At 46.8% G+C, this 20,184-nt stretch overlaps 1 protein-coding gene across 10 annotated transcripts in view; it reads right to left on the bottom strand.

Moving 5' to 3' along the window:
* LOC147747713 (coagulation factor XIII B chain-like) overlaps positions 1-20,184 on the bottom strand; it is a 1,126,012-nt gene that overhangs the window by 1,047,804 nt on the left and 58,024 nt on the right. For 5 of the 10 annotated variants that reach the window (XM_086955075.1, XM_086955118.1, XM_086955080.1 and 2 more), the window contains exon 2: positions 12,287-12,454. The exons of the other annotated variants lie outside the window; for them this stretch is intronic. In XM_086955075.1, the coding sequence (XP_086811201.1) occupies positions 12,287-12,454 (168 nt within the window). The remainder of the gene's footprint in view (positions 1-12,286; positions 12,455-20,184) is intronic. 10 annotated transcript variants of the gene reach the window in all.

Genomic DNA, 20,184 nt, shown 5'->3' with positions numbered 1-20,184 from the left:
GGCTCGACCTAAAAATGAGTGCACCAAGCATCATCAGCCTCGCACAGGCATTAATATGATCAAATGGGATTGGAATTGAGAGGTAGAATGACATTCAGTTTGCCCCTTGAAGATCTATGGATAGTAGCAGTAACCAGTGGAGACCCTTTTACACTTCTGGGTTTTCATATTGCCACCCACTCATGCATCTACACAGTTTAAACCCAAGCTCACCCTCCTGGATGCTTTGACTGTGAATGTCATCAGTTTCATGGTATTTGGCTACTACTGCATTGGTTGTATAAACTCTAGAGTTACTAGCCATGGGGCAGCTCCTCAATTAAGGCATTACCCAACCAACTAAATTGGCCTCAGAGATGGAAAAACAAAATATTATGAAAGTTCATTTATTACCATTTAATCTTTCAAAACCCTGTCCCAGCCAGGCATGTGCATTTTAGACACCTGGGTTAGAGGCAGAATAGTGCTCCAGTGTCCTCTGGAGTGCCAACGAATGCTGCTCCCTCCAATCCTGGTGCTTCGTTCATGCTGCATTAAAAAAGCGCCAGGATTGGTTACTGCAGTTTTCTGTCTGGGTCCCACGTTTGAGCCTGCCTGTCTGGAGAAGACCCCAGTGAGGAGGATGTCGCACCAGGAATGAAAGTGTAATTATATTTTTACCTATTTATTTACTTTTATTTCTGTCCCACCCGCCTCACCACCCTCCATACATGCCAGCCACCACTGTAGTGCCATTAGTTGACTTTAAATGATCGCAAGGTGTATTAACTCATCAATGAAAACAACTTAAACTTTCCCAGGACTGGTTCTGTTAAAGTCATGGGGGCACATCCCAGCTATCCTAGTAAGGTCCAGATATTCCTTTCCAACATTTCCCTTCCTAATTCCAGCATTCAAACCCACCCCAGTATAAAAAAAGGTGCTTCCAATGATAGTGGCTGTTCCACTCTTCCCCCGCTTTTACATTTTATGCCTTGTTAAAGGATGGCAGCTTGCTGTATTCAAGGTGGCAGAGCCACTGCCAGTTCTAGCTGGAAAACTCCTTTGACAGTTCTGCCAACACTGATCCTTCAGTCCAGGAACACAACAGAAATCATGACAGCCTCCCAGGTGCAAGCATAACACTTCCAGGCCTTGGTGGTTATATGTTTTTAGCGCTTCCAGAGAATGGACCTACAGTTTGGGGCTCTATCTCCAGGAAACACATAATTGATGATTATTTCACCATTAAGGCTTGGCATAATGGATTTGCTGCCACTGTGCTAACCTCCCCTTCCCTAAAGTGTATCACGTAAGGTAAGTGGACGAAGCTTCATGGAGGAATGTGTGAAATAAAACAGAAAATCTTTGTATGTGGCTGCTGTTGGTGATGCCCGAAAATGTGGAACATTTGTCAAAATTTGTTACCCTGAATTTCACCGCAAAGCAGACACATCGAGGCCAATTCTGATCTGTCCTGCAATATCTGAGCCCTACAGTGGTGTGTAATATTGTGGGAATGAATGGATGGGTGTTTTTGCGTCTGTGAGTGCACGTTACCAGTTCCCAAAATGCATAATACAGTCTGGCTCAGTTGGAGGTCTATTCTTTTGAATGCACTGCAGTCATGGATGTTCTTTTCGGTCATATTGGTCTGCAGGCTTTATTGTTGGCCTCTTCAGACAAACATTACACACGATGAGACATAATACTGAGTGCATAATGAACTCTGCTGAACGAGGAGAGCAAGTAATATTTAATTCAATTCCCTTTGTCTTTTCTTATAGTTTGATTGTTAGTGGAAATATTGTAGTAGTACTTCTCATGTCATCATTATAATGTGTCCAAAAGAAAGCGCAATCAACCTGAGGTTCCGTGACAATTGTAAGTGGTGTTTTCGACCCATACGAATATGGTCGAGTTTAGTATCTATGAACCGCAAATGACGAGTTTAGTAAGTGTGCGCAGTTTCGCTGTGCTAACTTAAACCGTTCGTTTGTTATGTGGGTTTTTCATCTGTACCCACGGGTTCCATCTTAGATACGGCATCCATTTTGTCTCTTGCCCTCAAGTAGTCAGCGAACGGACGCTGTCCGCTTCGCGACCCTGGGACTCCCAAGATATTTGCGGAAGACACATGTTCTTTGTGAGTGTCTTTATGACGAGGGGGATGCTACTGTAAGGCAGATGGCGCCGCTTGAGGCTCATCTTGCCGCACGGACTTATTGTCGCAGCCGTGCATCTCATTAGGCACGTCCCTTTGATGCCTGTATCTCGTGTTTCCCGATACCTCCCCTTTTACACCCTTTCCGATCTCCCCACTGTCTCCGTCTTCCTCTGCACCTGTCCTTGTTCCTATTTCGATCTATTTTACTGCTGATTGGAATTTGCTAATGGTGGGAAGATGGGTTTTTACAGTTGGGAACCGCCAAATGTTTCCGCACTTATGTTCCGGACCTCATGTGTATCAAAGTGACCAAAGCGACCCCTCTGGGGGATAATGATGGGAACCGGGTTGTAAACTTTTGTGTGCCATGTTGTCTTATGGGTAAAAACTGTATAAAAGGAGCGATCCACAGAACCAATTTGAAGCAGTCTCCCCAAGTTGCACGTGGTGTACTTGTTGTGACTTCTGTGTTCCCTGCAGTAAATAAACCTTGAATCTTTGACGTCGAAGGAAGTGTCCCGTGTCTCTGTGATTCGTACGCCGGAGCAGGTTACCCACGAAGGTTTCAGGTGTTGTGCCCTGGCACCGCTGGGTCTTAAAGAACCCAGTCCTTCAGTTGGCGCCCAACGTGGGGCTGCATCAGTGGTACCGGTCCAAGCCCGACGATCGTGAGGAACTTCGTGTGAAATCTCCGAGGGAAGGTGCACTCCGCTTCATCGATCCTGTTGTCGAAATAAGTGGCCCGAAGACTTTTCCCGCGAAGATTCCCGCCTCCGGACGGCTGCGACGGACTGCTGCCCTGACTGTAGACCTGTTTTGGCGCCTGGCGTAGACCTTGGTATAGCGAGACGATTGACGGGCCTTCCTGGTGACGCCATCGATCTTTGAGTTAAGTATTTGTGGGTCGCTCCCAGAGTTCTTGGTTGTTGACACTTTAGCGAGTGTTTTTGTTGTTGTTAACGCTGTGTGAGTGTTTTTGTCGGTGACACTTTGCTAGCGTACTTTGTTGTGTTGTTTGACGACTGCAGCCGCCAAAAACCGAGGGTTTTGTTCTTTGCTGGGACTTGGTAAATCCCGTAACCCTTGAAGTTTGTGAAACTCGGCTAGTGTGCAAGATGCCTGGTCGTAGTACTTTGTTTAGTTGTTTCAGGCCTTGTGGTATGGATTCCCGACTGGAGGACTCGTGTCCGATACCTCCGGTTGGAACTCCCACTTATGAGCTCTACAGTAAACATGGGCTAGGCCCGATTACTTTTAATGAATACTGGATCAAATATACAAAAAAGGATGGTGACCTTCGCTGGCCACCTCACGGTAGCTTTGAGGCCCCGATCTTAGATAATCTAGAGGTTAAGTTGTTCGCGAAAAAGTCGAGGCCGGCCATGTTTGATGCCTTTCGGTTGTGGCGTAAAGAAGCCCGACAGAAAGAAATCAGACAGACTAAACGAAATCAGCGAGATACTGCTGGTACCATTGTAAAGAAAGCAGAGCAGTTCCAGCATGATAAGGAGGTTAGGGAAAAGGAAGTGTTTGACAGATTACAGCGTATGACCATAGATAAATGTTATCCCGCTTTGCCTACGGAGTCGGAAACGAAGGATGAGTCAGTTGAGGATCCTTTAATGTCTTATCTTATGAAGTCGCCACCTCCATACGTACAGGGTACCACAGCCCCTGTGATTCCCCCTGTACCTGTTCCTACACCTATTCTTCCTTTGCCTGTTCCTCAACCTGCACCCGTTCTTCCGACTGTTCCTGCTCCTTCGTCTGTTTCCATTCCTACTGCTCCTCCGCTTCCACATACTCCTGCTCACGCTACTGCTCCTGCTTTGTTAACCCCTACTGTTGCTACTGTTTCTACTCCTTCACTTGTCAGTCCTGTGTCCTATACTCCTCCCTCTACTCGTAGTCGTAATTCTCCTCTTGCGGCTAGCTTCTTTCATTCGCTTGGACCTGTTCTAGGGTCCGCTGGTTCCGATGGTCCTCAGAGACGTAGTCAGCTTCCTGGTAATAGGGAACGTGCTTCGCTATATAATATGGCGATGGGTTGGATGACGCACCCCCTTAGAAATCCACCACGTGTTGTACTCGACACGTTTTGTCAGTTCAATATACCAACCCAGAGATTTGTGTTTGAGGAAATGTGTAAGGTTCTTCGTGATCAGATATCGGCCGACGCGCCTGACGAGGTGCTGACCGCTTTGTCTGATCTACAGCTTCAGTTTTCAACTGGACTGATAGTGGATACTAATGTTCAACGTGCTGTCGAACGGTTGCTATCTTTTCGTCCCGCTCCTATACCTCAAGCCTTGTTTGTCGAGGATGTCGAAAGACAGACAGATGAGTCTGGCCAATATCCCATGCGTGAAGTTCCGCCGGTTTGGATGCCAGGTAACCCCGCAGCTGCCCCTCCGATCCCGCCGTTTTTCCAGAGAGTATGGATACATCTCCCATGGAAGAGATCGGAAGTGTTACAGGTGAAGCAATCTTTGCCTGACCCTCGCAAAAACCCTGCAGGGTATTATAAAGAATTATCGCAGCTCGTAGATGCTACGATAATGAATCTAGCTTATATCGATATGTTGTTCGGCAATGTCGTACCGCAACCGGTATGGGCTAAGATTCGTCAGGAAAATCACGCAAACGAATTAGGTGGTGCTTGGGCTGCCATTGTGGCGGCAGATGCGCGACAAGTTGGTGGTGCTAAACCCGAGCAGTTGATCAATGCCCTTCCTCAAAGAATTATAACGCTAATGAAAACTCTTATGCCAGCTATGAGGGTAAATTGGGACAAATTGTCAGCTTGTAAGCAAAAGAAGGACGAGAGTGTTTCCGACTTCTTTACGAGGTTCGAGGAGGCATTCATCGACCATAGTGGGCAGGATATGAGCACTGAGGGTGGTCAAAGGTTGTTCGTGGATAAATTTGTTTCAAATTTATTGCCCGATTTGAGCAATAAATTAAAGAATTCGGAAAGTGCATGGGCCGTTTCCACTTCGGCTCAGATATTGGCTACGGCACAATACTATGAGAATAGGGAGAAAGAAGAGAACGACCGTGCTGATAAAAAGACGAAAGAGCTCAAAACTAAAGTGTTGTTGCAACAAGCGTATCCTCCACGGTCGAATCAGAATAATTCGCAACAGAATAGATCGCAGCCACAATCGAATAGATCTCAAAATCGTAATGACTCCTCTTCCCAGAGATCTTCGTTAGGGTACAATCAATGTGCTTATTGTAGACAAGAGGGTCACATTAAATTCAATTGTCCCGTTCTAAATGAACGTAACAATGGTAACTCATCTAGAGGAGGTCGTGGTGGTTCGCAGCAGGCATCACGTGGTAGAGGTCGTGGTGCTCAGAACGATCGCTCAGATAACTCATCCAATTCTAATAATTGTTTCGATCAACGTGGATCATCGCAAGGACGATCTGCGCAGTACAATGTAGACGATTATTACGTCGATCAGGGAACTGACGACAGTAATTACTAGGACAGCCAAAGACAAGGAGAGGGAGTGGTATCAGTTCCGGTTGATCAGAGACGGCCTTACGTCGCAGTTGCTACATCGGGCGTCGTTGAGCCTTTTCTGTTGGACACTGGTGCAGCGAAAAGTTCTATCATGCATTCGAAACTCCCTGGCGCACCTTTGTCTGGCTTAACAAATGTTTCCGTTGGATTCTCTGGCGCCCCTGTTAGCAATCCAGTTTCGCGCCCTTTGCCCCTTAAAATTGGGCCACGTGAGCTAGAAGCTCCGTTGATTTTGACTACGGGTTGTGGTGAAAATCTTTTGGGCCTGGATTTGCTTAAACGTTTGTATGCGACTTTGTATTGTTCTCCTGCGGGTGTAAAGCTTACGTTAGGAGAGAGGGTTGTCTCTCCCATGTACCTGTCCCTCGATAAGCTCCCACCGGAATTGAGTTCTCTTCCTGCATCTTTGTGGGCAACGGGTCCAAATGACGTGGGCCTACTTGATATCTCCCCTTATGTTGTTCAGTTGAAATCGAATGTGCGATTGCCACGTATTCCCCAATATCGTATCTCCCTTGATGGTGAACGAGCACTGTTATCGATCATCTATGATCTGATTGAGAAAGATGTTATTGAGGAGACTCGGGGAAACGTGTGCAACAGCCCTGTGCTGCCCATTCTTAAACGTACTTATCCTTCAAAACCGCCTGTTTATCGCTTTGTTATCGATTTACGGGAGGTGAATAAAATTGTGGTTCCTCAATTTCCCGTTGTGCCTGACATCACGGCGCTACTGACTCTGATTCCAGCTTCTGCATCATGGTTTTCGGTGATTGACTTGAAAAATGCGTTTTTCAGCATCCCGATTGCCGAGGAGAGCAGGGACCTTTTCGGTTTCTCTCTCGGTGGACGTAGCTTCCGGTTCAAACGCGCTCCTCAGGGCTACTGTGAAAGTCCATCTATTTACAGCCAAGCCTTGAAGGGTCAACTGGATGCGTTTAGGTTGCCGGTTGGTGCGGCTTTAATCCAATATGTCGACGACTTATTGGTGGCTGCAGATACTCAGGACATTTGCAAAATTGCTACGGTGTCGTTGCTGCAACATCTCTGTGAGTTGAATCATAAGGTGTCCCCTTCTAAACTCCAATATTGTTGTCAAGAAGTAACCTATCTAGGTCACTTATTGTCAAAGGAGGGAAGGAGGTTGACCCCAGGGAGAATTGCAGCAATTGCGCGAATGGCTGTGCCAACAACCCAAAGAGATGTGCGTGCCTTTCTAGGTATCACGTCGTACTGCAGGCAATGGATTCCTAATTTTTCATTGCTAGCGAAACCATTGGTGGCTCTTACGTGCAAGGATGTTTCAACTCCTTTACCATGGACGGAAGAATGTCAGAAAAGTTTTTCTGAACTGCGTGATTCATTGTGTTCGGCTCCTGTGTTAGGTACCCCTGACTACAGTAAGCCGTTTACGTTATATGTTCACGAGAGGGAAGGTTGTGCTTTGAGTGTCTTAACGCAACCTTTTGGTGGTAAGCAACGTCCATGTGCATATGTTTTCCTCGACCTTGGACCCAGTAGCTAGAGCATTGCCGAGTTGTTTACGAGCAACAGCGGCAGCTGCGGTCTCCATCCGACAATCAGCAGGATTGGTCATGGATAATATGCTTACGGTGATGGTTCCGCATGCAGTCGACACTCTTTTGAATCGAACGAAAACCCAGCACTTGACGAGTGCGAGGTTGTCTGGGTACGAGTTGACGCTGTTGGCAAGCCACATTCAGATAAAACGTTGTAATGTTCTGAACCCGGCAACTTTGTTACCAATTAGCACAGAGTCAGATGAAGTAGCAGAACATGATTGCTACTTGAGGACTGAAGAGGAAACAAAAGGTCGAGTGGACCTTAAAAACACCCCATTGGAAGATCCGGATGGTACTTTGTATGTGGATGGGTCATGTTTTAAGCTGCCGAATGGCGATGTGACTACTGCTTATGCTGTTGTAACATTGAATACTGTTGTTGAGACTGCAAGGTTGAATCAGAATTCTGCCCAAGCTGCGGAGCTGATTGCTCTTACTAGAGCATGTGTGTTAGCGAAAGGGAAACGTGTGAATGTGTTTACCGATAGCCAATATGCGTTCGGTGTTGCACATAGTTTTGGACGATTGTGGAGAGAGAGAGGTTTCTTGACGTCGCATGGTACGAAGATTCAGCATGGCCAGCTTGTGAATGATCTTTTGGATGCATTGACGTTGCCTACGCAAGTTGCGATTGTTAAATGTAGTGCGCATCGTAAGGTGACGGATGATGTTGGTCGTGGTAATGCGTTTGCGGATGAGATTGCTAAGGAGACTGCCCGGAACCTTAGCACTCGGATGTATGTGACGAGTTCAGTTAGGTGGCCTACAGAATCGAGTATGTGTGAGGACACTATCGAGAGTGTGAAAGCAATTCAGAATGAGGCCACCGACACTGAAAAGACGAAGTGGAAAGAAAGCACGGGAAAGTTGGATGTGAATGGTTGTTGGATTGATTTGACCGATCAGAAAAGATGGATGTTGCCTGATGCGTATGTGCTGGCCGTTGTGACAATGGCGCATGGGTTAGCACATATTAGCGCGAAAGGTATTTGCAAGTTGTTGGCCCCTGTGTGGAAGAATGATGGTATTACGAAATGTGCTGAACGTCTGGTGAAGAATTGTATGGTGTGTATGATGTACAATCCTGGCAAAGGAACCCCAACTCCTCCTGGCAGTTTTGCTCCCCCTTCGTATCCCTTTGAGGTGATTCAATTGGACTTCATCCATATGGAGTGATGCAATAACCTGAAATACGTTTTAGTTGTGGTTTGCGCATTCTCCCGATGGATCGAGGCCTATCCTCTCAAGGACAATACTGCTTTGTCTACTGCGAAAATCCTACTGAAGGAATATTTTCCTCGGTATGGAATGCCTAGAGTCGTGTGGTCAGATAACGGAAGTGAGTTTGTTGGAAGTGTGATGAAGAGTGTGTGTAAGGGCCTTGGAATTAATCAGAAATTCCACAGCGCCAATCATCCCCAGTCAGCTGGATTGGTTGAAGGGTACAACGGCACCCTTAAACTAAAGTTAGCGAAGATTCAGGCTACGACTGGTCTTTCGTGGCCTGACGCTTTACCTTTAGCATTACTGTCAACTAGGGCGACTGTACACTCCCGAGTAGGGCTTAGTCCCTACGAAATAGTGTTCGGCCGTCCTGCGAATGTGTGGGGGGTTCCTAGGCCAGGAATGTTCTCTGATCTTGAGTACCCAATGTTGATCGATTATCTACATGACTTGACTGCTAAACTGAGGTTAATTCACCAACAGGTTTACGACGCATTGCCGACACAGACGGAGGGTCCAGGCCACCAGCTCCAGCCCGGAGACTGGGTGGTGACGAGAAATTTTTCACGCAAGAATAACCTGGACCCGAGGTTTACCGGACCCTATCAAGTGCTCCTGGCCACGAGGACTGCCGTTCGTCTCGAGGGACGTAAGAATTGGGTGCATGCCACGCACACCAAAAGAGTCCCTATTCCTTTGCCGGCAGACCCGTGGGTAAGGAGAGGCATTGCATCAACTGAAACAGAAACATTGCCGGCGTTTGTACCCTTTAGCGACGCACAGCCTGTTGGAGAATCCCCAGCACAGCAGAAAGACACTGTTGAACAATTAGCATCAAAAGACTCAAGACCAGAACACTCAACTGATCAGCGGGACGCTGTCTCTTCAACGGATTCTTTGTTTGACGAGCAGACACGTCCTGGGAAAACCCGATACTTTTTGCGATCTCGCACTAAGGACTAATAAACAGATCCTGCTTTACTGTATTGACAACTGCATTATCCCGTTTCCCGTGATCAGTTTTGAACTTTCGTATTACTGTAATTATTTTTGTATATATATATTGAGCTTCATTCCTTGTACTTTTTGCTTCCACAGCTGAGAGACTTTGTTTTTGCATACATATATATTGTGCATTGAAGGCCGTAGGGCCGCGCGCGTACTTCCTTCTGGATAGTAGGTCTTGACGCTAGGTTAAAGGCCGTCGGTTCCTGGGAATTCCTAGGGATTGACTATTGCTACACAGAACGAAGTGCGTCAAGAAACGTTGCGGACGGTCATAGGGAATGGCATTCTCGAAGCTGAATGATTTGGAAGGAGCTCAGGTTCACAGATTCAAGCTGCAGCAACTCAGTCGTACCAAATGTTTTATATTCCAACTGTTTGTATTGTTTTTGACTGCTTCAGCATTATTGGCGGGTGGGGTGTATTACACTATGTCTTACTTCTTACCTTCTGCTACACCTACTCCTACTCCTGACCCTAAACTTACCTCTACTGTTTCTCCCCATTCCTTTCACATGTTACCGGAACACGAGCAGGCTAGACGTGTAGAATTCCGCAACAATTCCTTTATTCAGCTCCTTCATCAGCATCAGTTAGTGGTTAACACTACTAATTGTTGGGTGTGTGGGTTGATGCCACATACTACGGATAAGGGAATTCCATATCTGGTGTTACCGTATAGTTCCCAAGGGTCAGCTCGAGCATTTCAAACAATGTTTTGAAGCGCACTGGGTTTCCACCCCATTCGAGAACCACGTTCCCCCTACTCTGGTCCTACCTCGTATCAAAAACCTTTGTCGATAGCAATAGAGGATTTAGATAGTGATATCTATGATCCTTCACTTATTCCTGAAGAAGAGATACAGGCCTATAGGGTCCTAAGTAGAGGTGAATATAGTGCGTTCACTAGTGAAAAGCAGCTTAAAAGCTCGCCTCCGATATGGGTCATACCCCACACTGGTAATTTTTGTCTCATGGGTCGTGGCCGAAGATCGCAAGCCAGGCTCGGAGCAAGTGCTTGCACTGAAAATTACATTCTGCCGATGTTCTCGTCCCCTGTGTTTCTGGCTGCCAAGGGTACATACTTTATCTGTTATGATCGTGCATACACATGGTTGCCCGCTGACTTCATGGGCTCATGTTTCATTGCAAATCTGTTGCCTCCGACGTTTACCGTAGATGCCGATTATCATAAGACTAGAGTTGTGCGAGGCGTAATTAGCGAAGAGGATACTGCCGGTCAAGAGGCAGGAGACTTTTTCAAGGGTTTCCTCCCGTTTTGGGGACCTATGGTTAATAGTAGGAACCTGAGACAGTTGACTCGAGTGGTAGAATCGACAGCTAATATTACTGCCAGTGCCCTTGGTAATATCACCACTGAACTTCAGGCGGAGAGACTTATGACGTTGCAAAACCGTATGGTTTTAGATGTCATCTTAGCAGATCGAGGTGGGGTATGTAAGGTGATCCATTCGAGCTGCTGCATTTTCATTCCAGATAATGCTCCTACTGTCTATCAAGCCATCTCGAGGTTGCATAAGATCTCCGAATCCATACACGTGGATGTAGGGGATTGGACGCTACTTGGGTGGTTTTGGGGCCTGATGTCGACTTGGGGTTGGAAGATTCTGATGATCATCGGAGTCGTTGTAGTGTTCCTGTTCACGTGTTGCCTTTGTGTGCAGTGTGGTCCTGCCTTATGTGGCCTCTGTGCTACAACGTGTATAAGACAACCACCTGTTACCAAGGGGGCTCGGTTGGACAGAGCTATGCTACAGCAACATCTCGATGATTTGATGAATATCGAATATGATTCCGACTAGTGCTTGCCTACATGAGGGCAAAAGGAGCGTCTGAGGTTCCGTGACAATTGTAAGTGGTGTTTTCGACTCATACGAATATGGTCGAGTTTAGTATCTATGAACCGCAAATGACGAGTTTAGTAAGTGTGCGCAGTTTCGCTGTGCTAACTTAAACCGTTCGTTTGTTATGTGGGTTTTTCATCTGTACCCACGGGTTCCATCTTAGATACGGCATCCATTTTGTCTCTTGCCCTCAAGTAGTCAGCGAACGGACGCTGTCCGCTTCGCGACCCTGGGACTCCCAAGATATATGCGGAAGACACATGTTCTTTGTGAGTGTCTTTATGACGAGGGGGATGCTACTGTAAGGCAGATGGCGCCGCTTGAGGCTCATCTTGCCGCACGGACTTATTGTCGCAGCCGTGCATCTCATTAGGCACGTCCCTTTGATGCCTGTATCTAGTGTTTCCCGATACCTCCCCTTTTACACCCTTTCCGATCTCCCCACTGTCTCCGTCTTCCTCTGCACCTGTCCTTGTTCCTATTTCGATCTATTTTACTGCTGATTGGAATTTGCTAATGGTGGGAAGATGGGTTTTTACAGTTGGGAACCGCCAAATGTTTCCGCACTTATGTTCCGGACCTCATGTGTATCAAAGTGACCAAAGCGACCCCTCTGGGGGATAATGATGGGAACCGGGTTGTAAACTTTTGTGTGCCATGTTGTCTTATGGGTAAAAACTGTATAAAAGGAGCGATCCACAGAACCAATTTGAAGCAGTCTCCCCAAGTTGCACGTGGTGTACTTGTCGTGACTTCTGTGTTCCCTGCAGTAAATAAACCTTGAATCTTTGACGTCGAAGGAAGTGTCCCGTGTCTCTGTGATTCGTACGCCGGAGCAGGTTACCCACGAAGGTTTCAGGTGTTGTGCCCTGGCACCGCTGGGTCTTAAAGAACCCAGTCCTTCAAACCGATAAAACCAGTGGACACTTACCTTTACACAAAGGCTTTGGATTCCAACCTTCCTCTGTGCATTCTGGAGTTCTGCCCTCAGATTTATATCCCATCTCACAGTAGAATTCCAATCTCTCATCCTTCCTAAAAACTGGCTTGGCGTTTGTAATTGTTCCATGTGGAATTGCAGGCCCTGGGCAATTTATTTCTGAAAACAATGGAAACCAAGCACAGTGAATACGTGTAATCGTCGTTTTTTATTTTCATGACTTGTTGCAGCTCAAAAATGGCATAAAGCTAGTGAGTAACTACAACCAGCACTGTCTGAAGCCTTGATCGATATATGTGGGAGCTGTAAAATCCATAGGGAAAGAAAGCTAGCGAAACTTTGTTCTATTCTCAAAGGTTTTTTTTTTTAATGGAGTTTTATATAGCGCGAACTTGACCCGAAGGTATTGGGTATCATGGCGCTTTACACCCACCAGTTGCGTTACATGAGGACACATTCATTTTTGTTAGGCATGGGGAGATTAAGGGCCATATGTATCAAGATACCAATTAGCGATTCTGTAATAGCGATTTTTAAGAAATCGCTATTTCAGAATCGCTAATTGGTATGTATCAAGAAAATCACAATTTATTAGCTATTTCTTGATATTCCTTAATTGTGAATTCGCAAATTGCGAATTCGCAATTAAGGAATACTTTCCCATTCATTTCTATGGGCCTCCTGGCCCATAGGAAGGAATGGAAATTTATTCACAATTTGCGATTCGCAATTTGCTAATCGCAAATTGAGAATAATTTCAAGGGTGCAGGGGTGTCCAAAGGACACCCTTTTGCACCCCTGAAATAAGTATGGGTGCACATGTGGTGCACATACATGCCCTAAGGGCATGTATGTGCATCACATGGCACTTTGAAAAATGCTGAAATGTGCATTTTTCAAGGAAATCGCATCTTACCACCAACTAGAAGTTGGTGGTAATTTGCGATTCCTTAAGGGCATTTTGGATTTTTTTTTTGCTTAATACATTGCATTTAAGGAATCGCAAAATTTACGATTCCTTAAATGCAATCGCAAAATAAGGAATAGCAAATTTTGCAATTCCTTATTTTGCACCCAAATTCTTTCATACATAACATTTTGCGAAAATGAGTTCGCAAACGCCGAAATTCTGCGAATTTCGGTGTTTGCGAACCCATTTGGCCTTGATACATATGGCCCTACGTGATTTGACCAGGATCACAGGATGTTCAGCGTCATTGCCGAGATTAGAACCCGGTTTCCCAGATTTGAGGTCGACTGCCCTAGACTTTTGGCAAACTCCTCTCCCCAACACACATGAGCCTTTATCAAGTGCTGGGAACAGTGGAACTCCCCACCATTAAAATAAAATCTTATGCCACATTTGATGGACTAGTGGGTTTTTAGGTGAGACATCATTACACATGAGTTTGGGTGTTTTACTAAGTATTAAGATGTTTTGCTGGTGCAAATGAGACCCTGGGCTAATGTGAATAGAGTAGTCCATGCACAAACAGTGAACTCTCCCAAAGTAGTACCTTTATAGGTATCCACAAACATTTTGAGTATTTTCCAGTGCATTGTTTAAAAGGTTCCTTGATTATCCCAAGTACTCTTTATTTTAGGTAATAGCTGCCCCTGGAAGATGTTTGCAGATGGCAAGAAAAGTCTAAAAATATGAGTGAATAAATGCATGGAACGATTACACTGGATATCTATTTTAACTAAATCATGAACATGTTTGTTCTAACCTGAAATAGACAGTGCAAAAATAATTCAGAAGATGCAAATTCTTAAAGGAACAATACCCCAGTGAAATGATGAGTAACAGCCCTGACTGCAAACAGAGAGGATTGGGGTCGGAGGAACATCACAGTTTGGAGGAACCCTTAAATCAATCTCTATAAGTAATGAAAAGAATAGAGCAGAACTTCACTTCAATTTTCAGCGATAATGTTTCTTGTCTTGAACCTCGATAAACCTTGTCTACACATAGACCCTGATGAAAAGCAGTCATGAATCAAATGGCCAACCACGCTATTTTTCGTGCCCAAACATGTGGTGTAGACGGGAGAAGACAGAGTAGAGGATTATAGGTATCATGGATTGTTCGCATTGGGTTTTCTTCTTGGATACTCCCAAACATTTGCATGACTGAAAGTGTGAGAGAACCTGTGCTCATATTTGAAGCATAGCAAAAGAGTTTCTGAGGGTGGTCAAAATGGTGACCTCTAAATGATTCTAGGAAAGTATCTTCCTAGTTTATCTTATATAAAGGAATGTTGTACTGAGGTTTATAAACATGCGTAGCTCTAAATGTAATGCAAAGAGCATTGCCAAACTGCTGTAGTCTCACAAGATTGACAGACTAACTAGATTACATCATGTGAAAAGACAAGGACCCAAAAAGCATCTTGTTAGAAATGGGGGTCTCTAGTTGGCATAGGTAAGTACCTTTGTCCAAATAGGGACCCTGGCTTCTAGTCAGGGTAAGTGGGATACACTTCTAAAATAGCCCCTGCTCACACCCTTGGAAGCTTGGTATGAGAAGACAGGCTTATCTCAGACCCAGAGTGTGAAGGATTTGTGAACACATACAGTAACACAGTGAAAACTCTACAAATGGACACCAAAATGGAAATCTTTATCTAAACCAACAAGACCAAATCCAATAAAATCCAACATATAATGCTCTTGAAAAATAATACTTGTGCAAAATAACCTTTAATTTGCAGGAAAATCAATACAACACAATTCTTCTGACTCAGTAGCTCTTCCTGGGGCTACCGCGATACCGAATACGATAGACTCTAGCAATTCCAGCCGAGCGAGTCGATACGGGCCAGCTAAAGCGGCAACAGACTTGGACAACGTACATTTCTTGTTGCAACCAACAAGTCAGTGTGAGTCGGCCGGGGCAAACGTTGTGGTCGCGTTGTGAAGCGGAGCGTTGTGGTGGGTAGTGTCCTCAAGATGCGGTGCAGGCAGAGAATAGTTGACCGAGTTGGTGAGACCAGGGCTTAGGTTGAAGGGTGAGACGGTGCGCGCTGCAGTGCTGGCAGGTCACGGTGCTGCAACGGAGCCGGATGATGTTCGGGTCAGGCAGTGACGGAGTAGGTGGCGTCCTTGCAGAGTAAAGCAAAGCGTTGAGGAGTGCGGTGCCCACCGGACACCGTGCAAGCAGCAGCTCGTTGACGGAGTTGGTAAGACCAGGGTTGAGTTGCGAGGCATGGCTCTCGGCGGTGCTTTCAGGACACGGAATCCTGTGAGGGACTAGATGACAGAGTAGGTTACCCTTTTCTTCTGCAGCGACGATCAGAGATGGTGACCACAGACACATTGAGGTCTTTGCTGTTCCTGAGACCTCTAGAACAGGGGGCAAGCTCAGCTCATGCCCTTGGAGATCTTCTCTTCAAGCAGGGGGGACAAAGCAAGCAGTAAAGTCTTTCTCTTTTCCTTGGCAGCAAGTATCCACTGCAGGCTAACCCCAGACACCAAAGAGCACATGGTCAATATTCTTCCTCAGCTTATCCGGCTCTTCTCCTTGACAAAGGTTCCTCTTGATTTCCCAGAAATTATCTTAAAGTCTGGGGTCTGGGCTCCTCTTTGTATACACAAAAATCCTTTGTTCTCTGAAAGCAGAGAGTGTCTGTACCCAGCCAAAACCAGTTATGTGGGGCACTTTGCAAGTGCACAACAACCTCCATTGTCAGTGTGAGCCCTGGCTCCAGTCACACCACAGGGGGGCGGAGACATCATTGTGGAAGGCAGACACAGACCTATTCAGGTGCAGGTGCTTTCTCCCCCACCACTCCAAATGCGGACCAGGCTCATTCAGCCCAACGCTGACTCATCAGGCTCTCTAGAGTCACTGCCCCTCTCCAGCCCCTGTCATCCAAAAGCCAGACATGCAATACAAAAACCTAGCAGAGGCACACTGGATATTTTAGGCAAGAAAATACCTACTTTCTAAAAGTGTTTTTTTTAAACCCAGAATGTAAAAATCACCCTCGCTCAAAGATGCATTTTAACATTTTGAGTTCAGGCATATTAAACTTTATTTCTCTACCTTGTTCCCAGGGCCAGTTATGTTTATAAGATGTTATGAACAAACTACCCATTCTGTCCTATGGGAACAGGTAGCCTTGCAATAGTGAAAAAACGAAAATGGCAGTATTTTACTATCAGGACATGCCCACACATCAGGGCATGTCCAACCTTTCACATGCAATGCACCCTGGCCACAGGGGTACCTTGGGCCTACCTTAGAGGTAATCAATATGTGGAAAAGGGAAGGTATACAACGTTTACAACAAAGTTTTTACCACGCACTACCACTACAACGCAGGCATTACCACGCATACCATTACAACGCATTGCGCTGGGGGGCGCTCTAGGATAGGGAATAAGTATAATTTTATATCCAACACCTTCCCTAGTGTCCACGGGGACTGGAGTTGGAATATAAAATTATACTTACCACTATCCAGCACCTCTAAGCGCTATGCGTTGTAACGGTATGCGTTGTAAATACCGCGTTGTAATGGTATGCGTGGTAAAAGTATGCGTTGTAAGGTCATATATCCAAAAGGGAAGGTTTAGGGACTAGCAAGTGTGTGCACTTGCCAAGTCGACATGGCAGTCCCAAATGGCACACAGGATCTGCGATGGCAGGCCAGAGTTACATTTTACAGGCTGTTCCTGTGGGTGGCAGAATCAGTGCTGCAGCCCACTAGCAGCATTTGATTGACAGGCCCTGGGCACACACAGTGCACTGTACTAGGGTCTGGCAAGTAAATCGTATATGCCAATCATGGAATCACTAATCCATAACAACAATTTACAAAGGGAGCACTTGCACTTTGGCACTGGACATCAGTGGAAAAGTGCCCAAAGCATTTAGACCAGCAAAACGGAGTCCAACACACAGCAAAAACACAGGAGGCAAAGGCAAAAAATGCAGGAGAGACCCACGCCAATGCTGCCATGTCTAACACATCTTTTTCTTACTTTTGAACAAGGTTTTGAATGGAAGATTTGAACGTTAATTGGGTGAGAATATCCATGCAAGACAACAACTAGTATTACAGGTAAAAAACATTTCTTCTCGAGGAGGGTGTCCTCTTCAAACTAATATTCTTAGAGGGGAAAATGAAACAGGGCAGGGTCATAAGAAGAAGGTGTCCATCAATCTTAACATTAAGCAAGACTTACCAGTCCAGTTCAGTGCAATAATATTTGCCTAAAGTATGACTAGATTACTAAAGAGCAGCACTGCAAATTTGTGGCAGGGGAATGTTCTCCAACAGGGGTATGGTTACTTTTCCTTTTGTGTAACAAGTTATATGATAGCCAGCTGAATAAAAATGTATTCTTAACTTTAGTAAGCTGACTGTCTGTTTTACATGAAAGTTAGAATTGACATTAAGAAATTCAAAGAATTCAAAGCACTTCTTCCTTTGTATGAAATAAAGCTAATGATTTAGCTGCTAAAAAGCTCTGTGTGCTACCTATCCCATGGTAATAACAGTTACCAGAAGAGATAATTTCCAAGAAAGTGAGTTAAGTTGCATTTATGCAGGGGTGTGACTAAGATGGCGGCGGCATTGGATGCTCTTTAGGTGCGCTCAATGCCGAGCCTGTACTGTCTTTTGACTGATCGTGGCAACCGACCTGCCGACTTTTCCACTTGCCTGTGCTGTCTTATCTGGGTGCTGGCATGGAGCAGGACTACTGAAAGTATAGCTGGAAACCCACAAATGGTGACTGGAGATGACACTGCAGTGCGGGGCCTATGGCAATCACCTGCCGCCGTTCCCGGAGAGCGATGTGAGGATAGTTACTGAAGAAAATTGCGTGCAGCCCTACAACAGGTAGGGAGCCCCACTTCCTGCTATCTGCTGTTGCCGCAGCCAAGGAGTGAAAGTATTTGTGGGGGGGACATGGCAGATGGGAACCCCTCCCACTCGGCCGACCCCTGGTGATAATAGGGCTTGAGGGCGGGCGGCCGACCAACGGCAGGCTTGCCCCACCCCAGTATTTTTGGGCGTGTGTGCAGTCTAGAGCCCAACAGTGCTCTTTGGGCTTCATTTGGGCTGGGTGGGTTACAAAACTGGACATTGTGTCGCTGTGTCACCATCTTAAGTAAGGTGACATGGCAGCCTGTTAGGTTTGTAGGTAGCTGAGCAGGGTAGTTGTTTTGGCGGTCTTAAAAGAATTTGCTGGTAGCTGTGGGAGGTAGGGAGGCAGGAAGAAATGTCGTCTCTACCTGTGGATCCCAGGTTGGCCTAAACGATGAGCCTGCTCACCGAGGCAGGACGCATGGACCTGTTGCGGTGGAGGCAGAGGTGTGGCAGGCGAAGTAGTATGGCTCACTGGTTAGAGGCGGCAGACCCGAGAGCAGAGGACGGCCCGGGACCAGGGTTCGATTCCCGGCGCGGCAGGTGTCTGGATCAGGGTCAGCGGACTCGATAATTCTCTCGCCTCTGTGCCCACTCTGATCAGCGATCACACTCAGCAACTCTGGGCATTAGCTTGCCTCATCTTCACTAACGGCCCCACCAGACCGCCGGGGATGCCTGGTCTCACCCTGGAGATACTCATTAAGGGACCATCTCTCAGGGAAGCCAGGAAGGGTTTCGCAGCGGTCGAAGCGCCTTGGGACCCTACGGGTAAGTAGTGCGCTATATAAATGCCTATACATATACAAGGCAAGAAGAGCATTCTATAAAAGACAGCTGATGGGGTAGTCGTGGTGTTGTGGGCATGCTACCCGACGCGGGCCCTGAGGGGAAAGAACAACAATGTGGTAAGTGCAGGTGGGCATGATGGCAGTGCGGCAGCATGTGGCCAAGCGCAATGAGGGAGGGGGCGGGACACCACGAGGCATCCCGCACTGACATTTATGAAGGAAGCGGGCAGGGCCACATAAGGACACAAGCATGAGGTTGCGGCTGCCAATGAGGCCGCGAGTGGCACGAAGAAGCTGAGGGGAAGGGACAAGGGCATGCCTGTGGTGGTGGGGTGGAAGAATCCCAGCAGGGAGGGCCATCATGGAAACAATGGGAAGGCACAGAGCAGGAGCTTGAAGGGGAGGGAGCCAGGAAAGAGACATGCTGAGGGAGAGATTTTGGGGAATTTGGATGTGCAGGGGAAGGGGCACAGAAAGGAGGGACAGGCAGCACAAAGCTGATAGATGTCATGGAAAGGGAGGAGGACATAGAAAGAGGGGTGGGGAGGGGAGGCCATGCAACAAGGGGGTGCAGGGGGGACTAGATGGGGGAAGACACCTTCATTGTGGATGAAGGGTTGGTTGGAGCGGGACCCCGCAGGGCTTAGTACATGCCAGTTGGAGGAGGGGGTTTGATCCAAATTACTCAGCCACAGCCCTTGAGAAGGGAAGAAAGAGAAAGGAAGGGAGGGAGGAATGATGGGTGGGGAGGAAGGGCATGTAAAGGGCCCAGCATCTGCTATTGTAGCAGCAATGCTTGAATGGAATGATGAGGAGGAGCAGGGACGGAGTTTTGAGGGGCAGGGGTTATGGTGTAAGCCTCCAGCCGCAGTAAATACATGCCAGGGAGAGGTTCCAGGGGGGCTCCAAAGTGGCGGAGGCATTCGGCAGGGCGAGGGTGGAAATAGGTGAGACAGACAGGGTTGTGGGACAGTGAAGGGGTAGGCGGGGTGCGCTCAGAAGGTGGGCAGGAGAGGGGGGGTATTGGTAGTGGTGTCCAGTAACAGACGAGGGCTCTAACCCCAAGTTGCTGGACCTTACTTTTCAATTGAAGAGTAGGAGGGCAAAGGAGGTAACAGGCGAGGGTGAGTCGCATGCGGCTCCGCATCACGGAGGAGAAGGAATGGCACTGTCAAAGGTGGACAGCCGGGCCACCTAGAGGGACGGTCAGGACACATGC

This window comes from Lissotriton vulgaris, chromosome 1_1, assembly GCF_964263255.1.
Source record: "Lissotriton vulgaris chromosome 1_1, aLisVul1.2, whole genome shotgun sequence".
Classification (NCBI taxonomy): Eukaryota; Metazoa; Chordata; class Amphibia; order Caudata; family Salamandridae; genus Lissotriton; species Lissotriton vulgaris.
The sequence above is the reverse complement of the archived record's forward strand: the minus strand, read 5'-3'. Positions and strand labels throughout refer to the sequence as shown.